This window comes from Thalia democratica, chromosome 9 (genome assembly GCF_965202585.1).
Source record: "Thalia democratica chromosome 9, ktThaDemo2.hap1.1, whole genome shotgun sequence".
Taxonomy (NCBI): domain Eukaryota; kingdom Metazoa; phylum Chordata; class Thaliacea; order Salpida; family Salpidae; genus Thalia; species Thalia democratica.
Window position 1 is genome coordinate 16,701,474 of NC_139173.1, and position 14,255 is coordinate 16,715,728.

At 27.5% G+C, this 14,255-nt stretch overlaps 3 protein-coding genes across 3 annotated transcripts; 2 read left to right on the forward strand and 1 right to left on the reverse strand.

Annotated features, from left to right (window-relative positions):
- Positions 1 to 1,987: 1,987 nt before the first annotated feature.
- LOC145844406 (uncharacterized) lies at positions 1,988 to 2,653 on the forward strand. The gene is made up of 3 exons (XM_082951802.1): positions 1,988 to 2,057; positions 2,119 to 2,241; positions 2,400 to 2,653. The coding sequence occupies exons 1-3, from the start codon at positions 2,027 to 2,029 to the stop codon at positions 2,648 to 2,650; spliced, it is 405 nt and encodes a 134-aa protein (XP_082807928.1). The 5' UTR covers positions 1,988 to 2,026; the 3' UTR covers positions 2,651 to 2,653.
- LOC145844405 (zinc metalloproteinase nas-15-like) lies at positions 2,653 to 5,847 on the forward strand. Its single transcript, XM_082951801.1, has 8 exons — positions 2,653 to 2,878; positions 3,288 to 3,423; positions 3,651 to 3,814; positions 3,992 to 4,058; positions 4,325 to 4,533; positions 4,705 to 4,884; positions 5,086 to 5,205; positions 5,414 to 5,847. Exons 2-6 carry the CDS (start codon positions 3,336 to 3,338, stop codon positions 4,861 to 4,863), a joined length of 687 nt encoding a protein of 228 aa, XP_082807927.1. The 5' UTR covers positions 2,653 to 2,878; positions 3,288 to 3,335; the 3' UTR covers positions 4,864 to 4,884; positions 5,086 to 5,205; positions 5,414 to 5,847.
- Positions 5,848 to 11,774: 5,927 nt separating this feature from the next.
- LOC145844390 (uncharacterized) lies at positions 11,775 to 13,087 on the reverse strand. Its single transcript, XM_082951787.1, has one exon. It carries the CDS (start codon positions 13,025 to 13,027, stop codon positions 12,128 to 12,130), a length of 900 nt encoding a protein of 299 aa, XP_082807913.1. The 5' UTR covers positions 13,028 to 13,087; the 3' UTR covers positions 11,775 to 12,127.
- Between the last annotated feature and the right edge of the window lie 1,168 nt (positions 13,088 to 14,255).

The following is a 14,255-nucleotide window of genomic DNA, read 5'->3' on the forward strand; positions in this document are numbered from 1 at the left end:
AGAATGCCGTGTTGTTTTTAGTTTCATTTAACATGTTTTCTGTTATATATTTATTAGTCAAACTACAAATTCTTAATGCTGTAAATTGGTTTTTATTTTATAATCCGAAAAAGATAAATTAAATAGCTGGTTTGTAGCTCGATGACCAAAATGTCTTTCTATACACCATGTCCTTTGACCAAATTATTTGAACGACCATTTTTTTATTGTTAATAAACTAATAATAATAATGTTATTTTAACAGAATTAATTGATAACTTTAGAAATAATATGTCTCGGATGCTGTTGTTGTTGATCTTGCGGTAAAGTTCATTGTTTATTAACTTTAGAAATAAAATTGTTGTTTTATTAAAAATAAGTTTCTATGTATCGACATAGAGTTAATTAAAACAAAAGTATTTTAGTAAATTTTAATTATAGACTATAAAATTGATATAATTCTTTCAGTAGGTCATATATGTTTTAGCAGTTAGCTAAATGTGAATAAAACTAAACCGAGTAAAAATATAAAAATGACAAAAACTTGAAATTTTGCCCGCGAGGACCAATTTCCTGCCAAACCCTGGTTTAAATTGATAGGTAAGTTCATGTATGCAACAAATTTGAATTTATAAACAAGTAATTTAGTTACAAGTATGTAAATTAGAAAAATTTTTGGCGAAAATTAGGTTTAAAATTTATAGATCTTTTTTAAATTTCTTACGTTGATTATTTTATTGGTTTTCTACTTATCACATTTATCTATTTATGCATTGCTGAATTTTTTAGTTATTATATTAATTAAAAAGTTCAAACCGCTTAAATTGTCAGCTTTGCTATACTAGTAGTTTACATATTAAAATCCACACTAACTGTTTATGGTTATAGCGTACTATACTGTTTAGTTTATAAGCAATAAAATGTTTTTTAATAAACTATTTCATAAACTTTTTTATGCTTTATGTTAAACTAATTAAAAGTGTACCATATCAAATGAATGATTTTTAACAAAAAGTATTCAATCCTAGAAAACAAATGCAAATTGTTCAAAATATTTTTTTGTACGTCTTGTTGAATAAAACTAATCTTTATTGCTTTTCAATACTTATGGACAAATCGGAAAGGCTTTGTAAAAGTTTAATTTGTTTGTAAAAAAAAACTTTTATAGTATGATTTATTTTGGTAAAAAAAACAGTTTATGTAAAAGTAAGTTTACCATTTAGTAAGATACAAATAGAGAATTTTATTTGTTTAAAAATTTGCTTTCAAAATTAGATATTAACGTTTCAAAATTAAAATTATTGCTTATTTTAACCTATTAACCCTGTTTTTACTTACATGCGTGTGTAATAGATTGTTATTATTATTGTTTATTGAACGGCAATAAAAAGCGCTCAAAGTATTTTGTCCTAGGATCAGATGCACATTTTAGTAATCGAGTTGCACACGACTTGGATACCTTTTAACGTCTTGTCCAGGACTTGTTAGATTCTTAAAGGTAACACAAGTCTTTGTATAAAACTATAATTAAAAATTTGCATCATGTCATCTGTTGTTACTTTATAAGAATGATACAGGTTTTAACTTTTTAAGCTTAGTTGCGGTTTTGTTGATAAACTTCATACAGTATATAAAAACGATAAAAACTTTAAGGTTTCAATTGGGTTACAAATATAGACTAAGTACTATTGCATGAATTTTAAATTTGATACTGCTTAACCACTATGTTTCTTTTTTCTATTAATGTTGACTTAATGATAGAGTACTAAGATAATTATTTAAAAAATACTTAAAGTTAGATTAATAATTTTTACTTCAATAGTAGTCAGCCAAGTTTAACATTGATGATTCATTTTAAAGTACGTCTTAATCTTAATCCATCAATATCAAGCTTTTACGTTATACTTCAGTGACTAATTAACATAACTGGTTTGAAATGTAATTTAATAAAAAGTATAAAATATAAACTCTTGATAGTATTTTATAAGCTTTAATTTGTGTAAGTAATAACTAGTAAAACTGAAATAAGTTATAACAATAGTAAACAATGCTGATGAAAATAGTTTTAGTTCTAACAAGTACGTTTTGTTTTTGTAAATAAATATAATATATCTTCAACTTAAACCACATATTTTATAGTACTGCAGTTTTTGGTTTCGAATTACAGCGCAGCAGTACTGAGCAAGAGGTGTGAACAAATATTAACCAATGAAATCGAAGATGTAGATGAGTTTGATATTAAAGAGTGCTTGGATGTTAACGGTAAATAAGAATATGTATTTCTAATTAGAAAACACTTTTGCTAGGAATATTTAATTAATACCTTTTATTTAGTAAATAATTATTTAAATCTATGCTTATAACTAAATTGTTTTAATTCAACAATTTAAATCTAATCTCGAAAAAACCGCCGCCCACAGGAACCTACGAAGGAGACATGCGGCTGACGGACGAGCAAATGGACCAGCTGATGGGACCGATCTCGGAGGAAGGTTTGATTTCGCAGGAGGCGCACGACAGGATGAGGTTGCGAGTGGAGGCGCACAATAGGAGGGTGAAAAGAGGCGCGAGCAGGTGGAACAGCAGGTGGAACATGCACCGCGACCAAGAGGGAAACTTTGGGCGCTTTTTTTTTTGGGCGCTTCAAGTAGAAAACTGTCAAAACAACTAACATTTATTTCTAACTTTCATTCTAGCACATTTACGTTTGCATACTAGTATATATTTTTTTATAGTACAAAAAGTAAAAGAATACATAAAAGAAGCAATCGAAGCCTTAAACAAAAACACTTGCATAAGATTCGTCCCGAGAACGGACCAAGAACCTTACCTGAGAATTGGTAATTACGCTGGTTGCTCGTCATTAGTGGGCAGAGTCAAGTCTAGAGGCAATCAAAAAGTTCGTGACAAATATTTCATCAAAAATAATAAACTAAAATTGAAGTAACTTGATTTAAGTTTGAATACTTTACAATTCAAACAAGCCTTAATAAGAATTAAAACAACGAATAGTTTCAAACTTTCTGTTACTTTAATTTTATGTTGTCTTTTAGAGAGTTAGTTATGTTTATGTTTATTGTTACAAGTAAGCCTTTAACTATACTTTTTTTATATCTGTTTTAATATACTATGTGTTTACTGAATTTTATTTTAACATTAACAGTAAACTTAAACATTTTATCGCTTTTTTAAATTTATATTTAAATTTTATTCACTTTACATAACACTTTTTTTTCAGTTAAAACCTTAAAAATAGTTTAGTTTTTGTATATTTGTAACATAATAATATATATTTATTTCAACTACAGTTGTCACTTACAAAACACTGCAAAAAATACACAATTGTCCTGCATGAAATGATGCACACTATTGGATTTTATCACGAGCAATCAAGGCCTGACAGAGATGACTACATAACTGTTTTTCTTGAAAACATAAAACCAGGTTTGAAACAATGTTTTAATTCAGTAGTAACTATAATGACGTTTAAAATTGTTAAAAGTAAAAAAAAGCCTTGTATTCTAATTAAACATACAACCTTAAAAACTAGCTTCGAAAGAAGTAATGGTTTTTAAAGATGTAAAAAATTGTACTAAAGTTAAGAATTTTATTTAAACTAACACAATATTAATTCAAAACTAGTTTTAACCTAAAACAAATAAACTTTATAGAAAGGCGTAACGCATTTCGAAAATTTGAACCTTACGATATTAACTCTTTCAATTCGCCCTTTGATAAAGACTCCATTATGATGTATGGATCTTTTACTTATGCTATAAATAGAACACAAGGTCCATCAATGATCGATAAAGAGACTGGGCTTCCATTAGATAAGGTAAGTGTTTTGAAATAAAAATTCTTAGTTTTTTAAGCTGGTAACTGCAATTTTTATATTATAAAAAATAAAATCTAAATTTTTTTAGTTCTAAATACTTTTATAATAAAATGTTAAAATAAATTTCGATTATCTTAATTTACTTAGTTAATATTAAAGAGCTAAAACAATTTTCAGACTATGCACTTCACAAAAGAGGATATCCATCAAATAAATGCTATGTACAAGTGTGATGTTAAAGAAAGTAAGTTTTTAATTTGAACCTCAAAATGTACTACGTTTGTTTTTTATACAGCTTTATACAACAATGTCAATTTTTTTAAAGTATTTTAAGTATCTTTAAATTAACTATTTAAGATTTTTTTTTCTAGTTATAAGCAAGCTTAAACAACAAACTTAAATACACAACATTTGTTTCAAATACATTGCCAAGTGGACTGTAACTAAAAAAATGTTTCAAACTTAAACCTTTGAAATATTTTTTTTTTAATAAACTTCCTTATTACCTAGAGTATTGCAATGCGCCGCAGCTGACCGAAGGGGCGAGGTACGGCAGCTCCAGCGGAGGCCTTCTGAAAGAGCGAGACCACGGAAGGACTTTTGACCACGGAGAGTGGCTGAACATCTCTTCTTGCCCCGAAAACACCGCTCCCGGGCAGGTGACCAAAATTACATCTCGGACGGCAACTTTCAACCGGAAGCGTTGCTATGCGTCAAAAGTTAATTATCTTAATGTTACCTTCAATAAAAAGTGTCAAAAAAAAATTAATAACAGGATTTTAAACTTGAAAGTAACAGCTTTTATTTGTATAGCTAAACATATGCATAACCGAAAAGAATAAAACAATATAATGAAAAAATAGATCAATTAATGCAATTTCAATTATTAGACAAATGCTTTCCGCCAAAAGTCAACGGGGAAGGACACATCAAAGAGTGGGACCGAAAAACGTTTGCATTCGGGGAAAAAGTTTCTGTGGTTTGCGGCCACTTGCACTCCGCAGTCGGTCCAACAGCGGCAACATGCGGTGAAAGTGGTTTTGATGTAACCGAGTTTACATGTGTCGACGGTGAGCGTTTTTCGTTATTGTTCGGTGTAACTGTTGGTATTTTCAAATATAGAACAGATGCAACCAAAACCTCGCTGTTAGTTGTTTTCCTTTGGCGTGAATAATAAAATCCAACCTATCAGTTGTATGTACATTGTTTCTAACTAATACTGTTTATAAGATAAAAAATAAACAGATACATAATATCAAAACTTTTGTTAGATTATCCTGGTTGTAAAAACAAAAAAAAAGGCTGCGACATTGATGCTATGACCACCGACAGATGCAGGAATTTAAACTTCAAAACAAAAAAATGCAGAAGAAGTTGTGGCTGCAATGAAGGTCTTTTAAAAGTTAATTAATAAACTATATCGGTTGAATAGTATGTTAAACAAAACTTTTATGTGTAGTTTAGTTATTTAAATGGTTGCTTAAAAGTGTATATTGTATGAAAAACGTTTCTATGTTTTTGGTTATCCTACAAAAGTGTCTATGAGTTCCAATCTTAAAAGTAAATAAGCTATTATATACTTACTTCCATGAACAACAGGTCCAGTCGTTTGTAAAGATATCAAGTCGAAGGAATATTGTCAAAAAATGATAAAAAATAACAAGTGCGAAACTGCATACTATAAAATGTTCAAAGATTGCAGAGACTCATGTGGATGGTGCATTGAATAGTTAAATCAAATATAATTTTTACTAAATACACTATTTTCTCGTTAATTTAACATGAAAATTTATTATATACTTTTATTATTTTTTCGAGGATGAGATTTTTTTTAACTATCATTATATATACGGATACATTAATAAAAATGTTATAGCTGCGACTCAACCTTAAAAGAAAATAGATGTTTGTTTTTATGGAACGATATAATGAATTAAATGTTTGACAACAGTGATTTGATTTAAACTTTCAAAATGTTATTCTTAAAAAAATATTTTCAGTTAGTACGAAATATATACCTATATAAAGCAAGTTTTTTTTTAAACGTACATCTTGTAAAAATTAAGGGTATTTTCAATTTGTAAAACAGCAGCTTAAAAATTAAACAACAAACGTTTTCTAAGCATTTTTATAATATCTTGTTATTATATAGTTTAGTTTTAAGAAAACATAGAAAAAGAAAGCTACATACAGCTTTTATTATTATCATTATTGTTGTTATATTGATTTTAAAACTTAACTAAAATTCACCCAAATCTCAGGCTTAACATTAAAATTTGATTTCTTAAGTAAAAATTTTGAGTAAAAATTTGGTTTTATTTTAATTAATTGTTTAAATGCTATTTTCCATGACTGTCACATATTTTTTTAGATTTATTTAAGCACTGACGAGGTCTTTGACCGAAACTTAGTTTGTAAAATAAATTTTTGAAAGAATAAATTCATATCTTGTTATAAAAAAAAAATGTTTACTAAGTTCTAAAGTTATCCCTAAATAAAACAAGACTAACTAATTTATAAACTAAACTATTAAAAGAAGAGTAAAATGGTTTATTTGATATAAGTCTGAGTTTTGCTTAAAAAATACTATTAGTCGTACCTATTTTTTACACTAGTCTAGTTTTTTTTATCTTATAAGCGCATTGTTGTCTTTTTAAAAATTAACTACAACAAAAAAACTTTTTTACATAAGATAACTACTGAATAGGTCAAACTTATAATGAAGTTAGATAAAATTTAAATAAATTTATTAGTAATTAAAGCAGTTTGATTTAAACTAATAACTTTAAAAAAAATGTTTATTAAACAATTTGTTTTTATAGACCATATAAAAGAAAAATATAAGGTTATTTTGTTTCAAAATTTTTTAGTTTGTTTATGATTGTTTTATTGATAGAGATGCTTGAGCATGTCAAAAAAAGACAAGTTTTTATTGAACAAAAGAAAATAAATGTAATATTTATATAACTAATAATAAATAAAACAAAAAATTATGATTTATGATAAAGTAATTTAAATAGCATTAAATTGTTTTAAGAGTTTGACGAAAAACACTAGCGTTTTGAGTTTCTAAACAATTTATTTTGCTACAATCCTACAAATAAAAGTTATCTTCAAAAACTATTTGTTGTCTTTATGCAGTCGTATTTTAAATAATAGTTAAAATATATTTCAACATAAACAAATTGGTATCAACTAGTATTATAGCCATTATTTTTTTCTTAAACTCAAATTTTACATTATGCTAAAGATATAACCGTAAAAAAGCAATAGAATAAAATATAACTAAAGTTATGTAGGTTATATATGTGTCTAATTCTAAATTTAAACAACTAATTGAAATGAAGAAACTTTTTTTACATGTAAAAAAATTAATTTACTCACATTAAAAATAAAAACGTAATAATGTTTTTGATTTATACAAAACAATTTTTTCATCATTATTTTTTAAAGTCTGGTGAGTAAAAGCCATGAACTTTTACTGTCAATACTGCTTAAACCCATTAAAAATTTCATTTTTTAAATTATACAATTAGTAAAAAAACACTTAATTATAAATTTTCTCATTAAAAATAAAAGATAGTTTTAGGTTTAAAGAAATTTTGAAAAGTGTTTATGTTGTGTAAAAGAGTTTAAGATAATATTCTTTATATAGCTTATTATGTTTAAAGAAAAGACCTTATACTTTAATAGTCTGTTATTAATACTAAAATGTTTAAAAATCTTGTCAACATTACAAATGCAAACGAAATTATTTGAACAAATAAAATAACTATAATTAAAACTTAAAAAGAGCTTGAAATATATATTAATAAATCAACAAATAATTATTACTAAAACGATCTTTAATAATAATTTAAAGTTTTCATTTGTCGTATAAATGTAATTTGGATATGATATATAAATAATTAAGATAATTTTTTAGACTTAAAGTAGTTTTAAACAGTGATGTAAAACAAAAAAAATGTTAGTTATTAATTACTTTAGTTTTTTAAAAGTTTATCGGTTTCAAATCATACAGAAACAAGTTAGCATAAAACTGTTCATTTATTTATATAATTACCTTTTTTATTTTTTTGAATAAATCTTAAATAAAAAATGTTAATATATGGTAAAACTTTTACTACTGTTCACTACTGTAAGTTACACTTTGAAAGTTTTTTTTACATATATTATTATAGTTTATTGAACAACAAAAAAAAAAGCGCTCAAAATGTTTGGTCTGAGGACCTGGTGCACGAAAAAACCCTTTCGGTTTTTATTAATAGATAATAAAAAAATTAGATACTCAAAGAAAATATAGAGGCTTAATAAACTTTCAATGACAGTCTGGTTAAATGTATCTAATGTTGAACTATAGTGAAACGTTTTCACCATTTTAAATAGTTATCAACATTTTAAGTAGTTGTGTAATCAAACTAGTTAATTACACAACTAAGATCTAACTGAGTGCTTTAATTAGCAAAAACGTTTAAAATAATACTTTGTTAAAATTGAAAATAGTTTTCAGTTTTAAAACACATTTAATTTTAACTTAGAAAGTAGGAAGTAACTATACAACCATCTATACACCTGTTTAAAACAATAGTTAAAGAATTTTTTGAACCTAATAAACTATAAAAACTTTTTTAAAGTCGAAATAATTTTAAAATTCACCTACAGTATAGAAGTAAAAAAACGGTTAATAGAGTTGTGAGCAAATTGTAAAACCGACAATCTAACTTCAGCGCCGAAAACTTCATCAGCGTCAAACACTTCAGAGTCGATAAACAGAAGTAAGCTAAACGCTAGCTCCTGCACACAAATGGAGCTTTGCTGACATGCGGGACGCTCGAAATAATGGTTCAGACCTTTCCGCCACCACCGCATGACCGACGCCGTGTTCATACCGAAGCACGGAAGCTCGATGGTCGTTTCCTCCCGTAACCTGCATTCGTTCCTCTGGAGTTCCTTACGTCAGAGTTTGGAACGCAGAGGCTGGATTCGAGACCAGAAAGTACAGGCTAAAAGGGGTGGTGAAAAAACTGCCCACTTTTACTTTGCTGCCCAACCACTTCTGGTTCAACAAGGACCGGAACGCGCAGAAGGTGACAGAAGCGGACGCAAGAACCTCATTGTTGAGCGTGATCAAGATCGGCAAGTTCCAGAGGCACCCGAACTTTGTCAACTGGTGCACTTCGATATGAACCTCTCGGACAAGAAAACTATAGCCGTCGGAGATCTGAAAAAGCTCGCGTTCTACGATTGCAGTTTGACGAGGTCTTTTGATAAGGCCCAACCTACGAAAATCGTCGACATAACTCCCTCGACAGCTTAGGCTCTTTTCTCGTCAACATCAAGTACAACTACGGCGGTAACAAGCTGATTATGACAAACTCTTTGAGCTTCAACATCCGTCAGTACTTGGCTCCCGCGGCGGGGAAGAGCGTGTAAATTACGCGTCCTTTTGCTTGACAACAATTAGCTGTTACAAAGAATCCGAGTTTTTTAGGCAGAAACATGTTCTGCTTAACACTGAGTTCAAAAGCTAATTGTTTTTAATCTTTAAGACACGCAGTATGTTGGTAATATAAAGGAGCTTAAAAACGTGCTTTGCTTAAAAACGTGTTTTAGTAACTTACGTTAATATTGTTTATTGAACGATAAAAAAGTGCTCAAAAAGTTTGGTCTAAGGACCTGGTGTACAAAGGAACCTTTCGGTTATCGAGTGGTACACCACAGTCGTAATAGGATAAATTTTAGGAAAAAGAAATCTCATTAATTTTGTACATACTAAGTAGTTAGTAGACAACTAAGATCTATTTGAATACTTTATTTATCAAAAAAAAGTTGTTTTTTAATGTGATTTAGTTTTGTTACTCAAACTTCCAATTTAATGCAGTATAATTTTTATACTTTTAAACATGATAAAAAAAAATTTTTGAAGCCTCTTAAACTATAATTGATTTTTCACCGTGAGTGTTCGCAAAAAATATGCTGGCTCTAAAATGGTGGAAAATAAGATTAGTAAAAGGAATGTTTTACAACTTTACAACAAAGTATTTTACTTATATTCTTCTTTTTTTGTTTTACATAAAAAATACTTTTAGAGTTCCAGTACACTTGAAAACAATTGGCTTTAAGAAACTTTTATGGTTTTACGAATGCGTTTTAATTATATTTTGGCCCACTTGATTTATTATAGCTGTGCAAACTAAGACCTTTAAAAACTTCAATAGTTTTTTTATTATGTCTATCAAATACGAAATGAAACTACTTGAATGTTTTTTCATAAAAAAATATTACTTAAAACAAAACTTAAGAAAATAATCTATAATAGACAGTTTCATGTTTAGTTAAATAAGTTCTGTTTATTGCTAAATCTAAATAAAAGTTCTTGTTCTATAATACAGTGCGTAGATTAAGTACTAATTTAATTTTTTTGTCCAGAATTTTTTTTGAAATGTTTCCTTAATTATTAAAATAAAAACTTAATTTTACATTATTGTCTAATATTTAAATAAAAATGATTTTTATGAAAAACTTAAGTAAATTGCAAAGTAAATATATTTTTCAAGTTAATCAAGAAAACTGATAAACTCTTTTATAAAGTTTATTGAAAGACAAAAATAAGCGCTCAAAATACTTATCTTAAGACCTGGTGCACGAAAAAACATTTCGGTTATCGAGTCATATTTTTAAAAGGCTGTAGATAAGTTGTAAAAATATCTTTAGATTGATTTAAAGTTACAGTCAAGAAAACAAGTCATGGTATTCGTTGGTTGTTATAAGTTAGATTTTTATTCTTTTCTTTAATTCTTTACAGAGTTAAGAAAACCGTTTCATTTTTTTTAACTTTACAATAGTCTCGTTGATTGCAACTTCATCGATTGACAAGTTAAAAATAACAAGTAGTTAATTCAATAAGAATTAAAATCTAAAATGTAAGATAAGAACAGTTTTGATAAATTATAATTTTATATTTCAACCTAAACAAAATGCCTACTATCATAATATTTAAAGTATTTACGCTGAAATTAAGTTTTTAAATTAGCACAATCTTTTAAATTAAAAAACAAAAAGATTCTAACAATTTATAAACTAGTTCTTAAAAAAATTTTTATACTGTTTCGGGCTTTTCAATAAAATAGTCACAGTTTATGTTCAAGTCATAACATTTCATTACTATACAAACTAAAAAACTTATTTTCTAGCGTAGCCATCCGTATTGTAGAAAATAGTTTAAAAAACTGCGGCCCGCGGGAGACTTTTTTATACAATGCAGCCTGTGAGCTAGTTTTTCAAGGAAAAACGTCCCACGACTTATAAAAGGCTGCCGACCTCTGGTCTAAGTACTTACTATTACAAATGTTTTATATTTTCAAATTGTACAATAGATAAACTGATAAGCGGAAAATAATTTTTATATCACATTTTGTTTAGTATATAAAACTAAAACAAGTTTAATAAAACAGTAGTCAGTAATATGTATTCATTTTTTTACATAAAAAAAAATGTTTGACGTTTCTGCAACAAATGCTATTTTCAAAATTAAAAACACCAAAAAAATACAATGTGTATTAAAATTGTTAGCTTACTTATTAATTTTTCTTTAAGCACTTGTAAATAATATATTTCATCACTAACGTTCTCAAAGATTTTGTTTTGTTTCAGCGTTTAAGGTTGTTTATTTTGTTTTGATAACTTGTATTTTTGGTAGCTTAAAAATAACTTTTTTGTTCCAAAATTTTAAACACATGAGATACGAAAAACAAATCTAAGCCTAAGTAACAAATTTTGTTACTTAAAAAAACTTATTTATTTGTATTACTAAATTATATTTAAAACACCAGTTATAAGAAAAATGGTGTCAAGATTTTAGCCATGCATTAGTTCATTTTACTAATATAAATACTTATGTACAGTGTTTTATATAAAAGTGTAGGAACGGATAAAAGTTTTATTGAAAAATAAAGTGATTTCAAAAAAAACTAGATATGTATTTCGTTTAAGATTACGATTTATTAACATGAACAAATACAGCGTATCTAAGTTTTAATTTAGAAGTTAAAATATTTTCATCAACAATAAAAATAAATTGAATAAAATTTAAATGCTTGCACAATTTTATTATTTATACAAAAAGTTACGAATACACCTAAAATATATTTTCGCAAACTGGCGCTGAAACTTGATGCGACTTATTAAAAAACAATGTCGAATAATTTTTTTTTGTGTTTTATGGTTACTTTGTTTACTGTGAATTTTTAGTCTATAGCGTTTTTTGTTAATACGTTATGGTATTTCATAACTTTTTCATTGCGTTACACTAATTTATAACGGACCTTCATTACTTTGTCGCTTTTTGATTAAGTTTGTACAAAACGGAAAAAGTCTCATCCGCCAATTTCCAAACGTTCCGATCACGCACAGTGCAGTCAAGATGAGGTCGAGGCCGGCAAAGTTCGGCCAGTACAGGTAGACGTGGTTGTTGTTGATGAGCAGAATGAACAAGTTTATTTGGAACGAACTGACGCAGCAGCCCAGCGTGCAGAGAAGAAGCCTTTTCAAAATTTTCTTCAAATCCGGGCCCACTTGACCCTTTTTCTTCAGCAAGCTCCACAAGATGGGGTATGCAATAAAGGTGAAAAGCGCAAGCTGGCAGGTAACTGTGAGCACGCAGTAGCTAACTGTCATGGCAACCATGTTGACTTTGCCCTCAAAACTGTGCTTGCACATTTCGTTTCCGTGTAGCTCCCAAGTTGACTCGTACAAAAAAATCACCACGATCGGAACCATAAATGATAAGAAGCAGATCAAAAGCAAGTAGTTAATCGCGTTAAACCCCTTAAAAACGTACACTTTCATTACAGGGCTCGAGTAAAGCTTTCGTTGGCGATACCAAAGCATTCCGAAAGCCGAAGAAACCCCAAAAAAGTACGGCACACCTCCAGCGATGTCGACTAGAAGGAAACAAAACAGTTTAGTCCTGCTTTTAATGTACAGTATTGGCAAGTCCTTGACAACACACACAAACGCACAAGTAGCATTGAATAAACATACCATGTTAAGAACGCTGTTTTCTTTCGTTTTGCTTTTCTTGCTTTCAAATTTGACATAATAGATCACCAAGGCTACTAAAATGTACAAAGAAAATACCAAGTTAGTCGCTTGGAAAACGAAATCCTTGGTTGAAAATGCACGTCTTGAGAAATTAGAACTGACTATAGTCATTTCCGTTGAGTTGTTTATTGTATTGCTTTTCCAGTGTTTTAAAATTCACTGTTATGTTTAACTAAACTTTTTGGTTAGTTTTTAAATTTAGATAGTGTTCTATGTGAACAACTAAACTACAAGTGAAAATTACAAACATGAACTTATTAAATTTATTTGATAAAAGTAATAATAAATCTTATTTAGCGATTGAGTCGAAAAATAAAATAAAATAGAAAAATGTATATTTAAAAATAGTTTTGTTCAACACCAGTTTTTTTAATATAATGAAAAAAAAATTGAAATGTCTACAACTTTTAGTCAGATATGCAAACTCTTACTTATTCTATACTTATTTGCAAGATTTAAAGGACTATTTATTTTTAATACAAATTGCTGAAAAGGTAGACCTTTTTTTTTGTAAATTTAATTAACAATCTTGGCAACTGAATTTTTACAAACCGCTTAAACAACACTAAAAAAAAACTTATCAATATTATAAAGAGATACTAAAATAGTATTTATGTTTTATTATTTTAGTAGCAATTTTAAAACAAAAAACAAATTGCTTTGTTTAGATGATGAAATATTTTAAATTACTTATATAAGTACATTTTTAGTAAAATAAATAAGTAACGTCAAGAGTATTGTATTTTTGTTTAACTTTAACTTTCAGTTAAAAATTTTAATTGTTAGCTAACAAAAAAACTAAATTCTAGTTATTCAGAGGCTTGATCTGTAATAGTTAGTTAAATTAAACAGTTCTGCTAAAAAAACTTCTTTCGATTTAAGGAACTTATTCTTTTATATTCTGCGTTATAACTATTTTTTTTACGTTCCTTGTTTTGGTTAAACTGAAGTTTAAATCATAAAAAAATCAATAAAATAAAATATTACAAAGTAACAAATTTATTCAAAATTAATATTAAAAATTTTGTATCTTAAATAAATAACTTAGTTATAAGGATAATAATTAAAACAATATCAAATTTTAGTTTTAAATAAACTCTAAAGTGAAAAAATTTCTTTTCATATGTAAAAAAAGTAATTTTTAACCATAACCTATTCTTTGACAACTGCGTAATATGTTAAAGTACCTTCTATTCAATATAATCTTTTTAATTTCTTTCTCCATACTTCAGAGATTTCATTAGACCTTTTCAATAGGTTTATTTTAAACATTTTTTAATATTTAGATTTAAAAAACTTTTATATATTTGTTTATGTAATGCAATAAATTTTAATGTTT